The 3,851-nt window shown below is 65.9% G+C and overlaps 2 protein-coding genes across 2 annotated transcripts; both read right to left on the bottom strand.

Moving 5' to 3' along the window:
• Window positions 1-1,105: 1,105 nt before the first annotated feature.
• On the bottom strand, window positions 1,106-1,815 carry CHLNCDRAFT_136471 (hypothetical protein; the record flags this gene model as incomplete). The annotated part of the gene is made up of 3 exons (XM_005845720.1): window positions 1,106-1,288; window positions 1,511-1,619; window positions 1,727-1,815. 3 exons carry the CDS (start codon window positions 1,813-1,815, stop codon window positions 1,106-1,108), a joined length of 381 nt encoding a protein of 126 aa, XP_005845782.1.
• Window positions 1,816-2,298: 483 nt separating this feature from the next.
• Window positions 2,299-2,917, bottom strand: CHLNCDRAFT_25566 (hypothetical protein; the record flags this gene model as incomplete). Its single annotated transcript, XM_005845719.1, has 3 exons — window positions 2,299-2,451; window positions 2,591-2,696; window positions 2,856-2,917. Coding segments are annotated over 3 exons (321 nt in total), but the record flags the coding sequence as incomplete, so codon positions are not given.
• Window positions 2,918-3,851: the final 934 nt, after the last annotated feature.

Here is a 3,851-nt window from a genome sequence, read left to right as displayed (position 1 = left end):
AGAACACAAGCTGGGCATTTCATTGGGTGCGCCCTTGCCCATCAGCGCCTGCTGCAAGTTGGTTGTGCACCTGGCTTGGCACCCGCGGGCATTAACACGTGCACCATGACACATTGCTCAGCTTCCCATTTCCGGTTTTGCATGCAGGTGAGCGCTGGAAGCCTGGCGACGAGAAATTCGTTGCAGCATTGTGCGAGGTTGGGGCCAAAGTGTGCCGTGAGGAAGAGCACACCATTCAAGATCTTGTGTTCAAGCTGAAGGTCATGCGGCAGAAGAAGGCACATGAGAGCGGCAATGCAGCCACCAAGATTCTACGGCGGATCATCCCACATCGGCAGTGAGTTCCTTTGCTCGCTGTCCTACATGCTCGCTGCCCTGCTGCCTATGCGCAGGCTGGGCTGGCTGCCTGTGCGCAGGCCAGGCCGGCTGCCCTGCTGCGCTGCCTGTGCCCTGCTGTGCCCTGCCTGAGCAGGCCAGGCTGGCTGCCCGGCTGCCTGTGCGCAGGCCAGCTGCCCTAGGGCAAGGCCTGTTGCCTTGCCCTACTGCCTGCCTGCACCAGTTGGTTGATGCAGTGTGCCTGCCTGCTTGCTGCCTGCTGCAGGAAGATCGAGAAGCACCTGAAGAAGCACGCGCAGTGGCTAGCGCACAGGGACGGCACCGCGGAGGCCCCCGTCACGAGAGAGCTTCTAGACCAAGTGTGCAAAGGTGCGTTTGGCCATCAGTGGTGATGTATCGCACTCAGTTCTTATGTGGATTCTGATTTCATCTCCATGTACCATCGCAGGAGAATTCCCTACGTGACGATTTTCGATTTGGGGGGATTACTCAATTGCAAACAGCTGTTTTAGCGCGCTGTGCCGATGTCTGGCCGCAGGGAGGGAGCCCGAAGCAGCTCTGGGGGCTATGGGGGAAGGGGCCAGGCAGGGCGGTGGTCATGCATGGCGGCGGCGGCGGCGGCGGCGGCGGCAGCGGTAGGCTGCCGTCAGCAGCGGCGGTGTGCATCATTGGAGGATTCAGCATGCCGCAGCGCGGCATGCTTAAAAGCGCTATCCTATCTAGACGGCTTTGCTGGTGCAGTTTTCTTGTGCAGGCATGGTGCCGCCGCTCAGTGGTGCCGCTGGATGGTGCCGTCGACCGGCTGCTTCTGGTCAGCCCAGTTGGCTAAGCCGCCCTCGAGGTTAATGGTGGTGAACCCCTGCGCCGCCAGCCGGGCTGTCGCATCCCCGCCACGGCGGCCGTGCGCGCAGGTGCAGACCAGCGACGTGTCCTTGCTGAGCTGCGCCTTGACCTGCGGCAGGCGGGCAGGGTGCGCAGGCGGGCAGGGTGCGCAGCAGCGGTTGCACAAGAGGGCAGCACCCGCATTCGACCGGCGACACGACCGCCAAGCGCCACTGCACTTTTGCAGCGCTGTCCAGCCGCGTGCAGCCATGCCTGCAATGCTGCTGCTGCTGCCGCTGGCTGCAGGCCAAGCGAGGGTGCTGTTGGGTGGGCACGGCGGACGCGTGCCCACCTGCTCCTCAAAGTCGGGATTCGGCACCATGCCGCCCTTGCCATCGTCCAGCTTGATGGGGATGTTTATGGAGCCAGGAACGCTGCCCTGAGCGCGCTCCTCAGGTGTCCTGCATGGCACAGGGAGTTCGGTTGTGACAGCAGCGGGCGGCGGCGGCGGAGGCGGGAAGCACACGCTCCAGGCAGGCGCAGTCCTGCCGCTCCGCATTGCGCACACCTGACATCCAGCAGCGTGTAGCCTTTCTGGTCGATGAGCTCCTTGGCTGCCGGTGGCTGCACGCTGGGCGGGGGTTGCGCGGATGCCATACGTGGTCTCTGCCGCTCAGCCTCCTGAAGCTGCTGTTAGATTGATTTACAAGAAGAGCGCGGCGTCCCGCTGCCACGCGCCTCTCCGGACATTAGCTGGCACATGCTGAGGCTACCACAGCAGGGGGAGGTACACCCGCAGCGCCGTCAGCCACCCAGCCGCGTCTGGGCTGCATCTGCACCTTACGGTCATCTGCAGAGAGACCATTACATCCTGATTGTTGTACACAAATTGCTGACCTCAACTGCCGCTCGACTGCTGCGCACTCAACAACCGCGAGCCAGGCACCGCGCCTCTGCCGGCCACTCTCATGCCTCCACAGGCAGGTTGGCGCCAGCCCAGGCTGCAGGGGGCCCGCCGCAGCATGTCAGTGGGATGTCCAAGCCGTGGGGCACGGCTGCCATCGGAGAGGGCGCGCGGTGAATTGCCAAGCCTGTGGACGGCGGCAGCAGCCACGGCAGCCCACCAGGCTCTCCAGCTCTCTACATGCGCAACTCACCCGAGAACCCTCCCTCCATGTTCACCACGCCGCTGAACCCCGCATCTGCCAACATGCGCGCTGCCGCCTCGCTGCGCTTGCCGGACTGGCAGCCAACGCACACCTGGGCAGCCTTGTCGGGGCAGGCCGCCTCGAACTGCGGCACCCAGGGGAGCGGCGAGGCAGGGCAGGCGCAGCTCAGGGTAGCTTCAAGCACAGTGTCGGCTGCAAAGGCTGAGTGGCACCCAGCGAGGTAGCCGGGCCATACCTGCTTTAGAAAGGTAGCCTGTCCGTACCTGCTTTAGAAAGTCGGGATTGGGCGCCATCCCTCCGCCCTGCTTCACAAACACGGGCACGTTGGCAGCACCCGCAGGGTGGCCGGCAGCATACTCTTCTGCCGTCCTGCAGTGCGGCACCCGCGGTGGAAGGGGCGGAAAACTGAGCTCCCCAACAGGCAGGCAGGCAGCGGGCTTGTGGGTGGCTTATGCAACGCTGCCCACCCGCCTGCCTCGCCTGCCTCGGGCAGCGGCAACGCCCCCCCCACGCAGCTGCCACGCTCACCGCACATCCACATACTTCACTCCGCCCTTGACCAGCTCGCTGGCACCCTGCACATCGACATTGCCGAAGGTGGCAGCACAGGCCACGCTGCCGCCACGAATGCCCGTGCTGGCGCTGCCCGACAAGGGCTGAGCGGCCGGCGGGCCTGCCGCAGCTAGTGGCTTGGTGGCAGGGGCACCATGCTGCGTGAGGCTGCATGCATGACATAGGGAAAGGACGGGGGGGATGGCTGCGGTACAACAGCAGGTGCAGCTCTGGGTCGCACTGGGCAGCAGTCGACGCCATGTGTGGCAGCGGCCGCGTGGCGGCAGGGGGTGCGCAGCGCCTGTGGGTAGCTTCTGTCCGCACAACCCGTTCCAAACTGTTGTTGTTGTGCTGCATCCATCACAGCCTACCCGACCATGCGGCGAGCGGATAGAACCACCGTTCTAGAACGCACGCATGCTGAGCAGGGGGTCCTGCAACCCATTCTCGGCCATTCAGCACACAGACCGGCCGCCTCTTGCTCGAGGGCGGCCCACTTTGGCCTGGGCAGCCCGGGCCGCCCTCCCCCCCGGGCGCATGTTCGGTGTTGGAGGGGTGTGCCCAGCGATAGGGGGCCCCTGAAGGCATGCGCCGAGGCCGGGAAGCGTGGTTCGGCGCTGCTGCACGCTTGGCGATTTGAACAGAACCACGTGCCGCCGAGCTGCGGCCGCAGTTTCCGGCCCACGGTCTACGGTCGCAGCCACGGGACTCGGCGGCACGGCGTTTGGGCCCAAGCTTGCTGCCGCCGCCGCCGTGCCCGGGGGGCAGCGCGGCGGCGGCGGGGGCACGCTGCGACGCCCCCGTGCTGCCGAGTTGCGGCCGTAGTTTCCTGCCAGAAGCCCACGGCCACAGCCACGGGACTCGGCGGCACGGCGTTTCGGTCCACGGCTTGCTGCCGCCGCCGTCGCGGGGTGCTGCCTGCGGCGGCGGCGGCACGGCGTTTGGGGTCCACGGCTTGCTGCCGCTGCCGCC

The sequence above is a fragment of the Chlorella variabilis genome (genome assembly GCF_000147415.1).
Source record: "Chlorella variabilis unplaced genomic scaffold CHLNCscaffold_16, whole genome shotgun sequence".
Lineage (NCBI taxonomy): Eukaryota > Viridiplantae > Chlorophyta > Trebouxiophyceae > Chlorellales > Chlorellaceae > Chlorella > Chlorella variabilis.
Note: the sequence above shows the minus strand (reverse complement) of the source record. Positions and strands in the feature narration are given on the sequence as shown.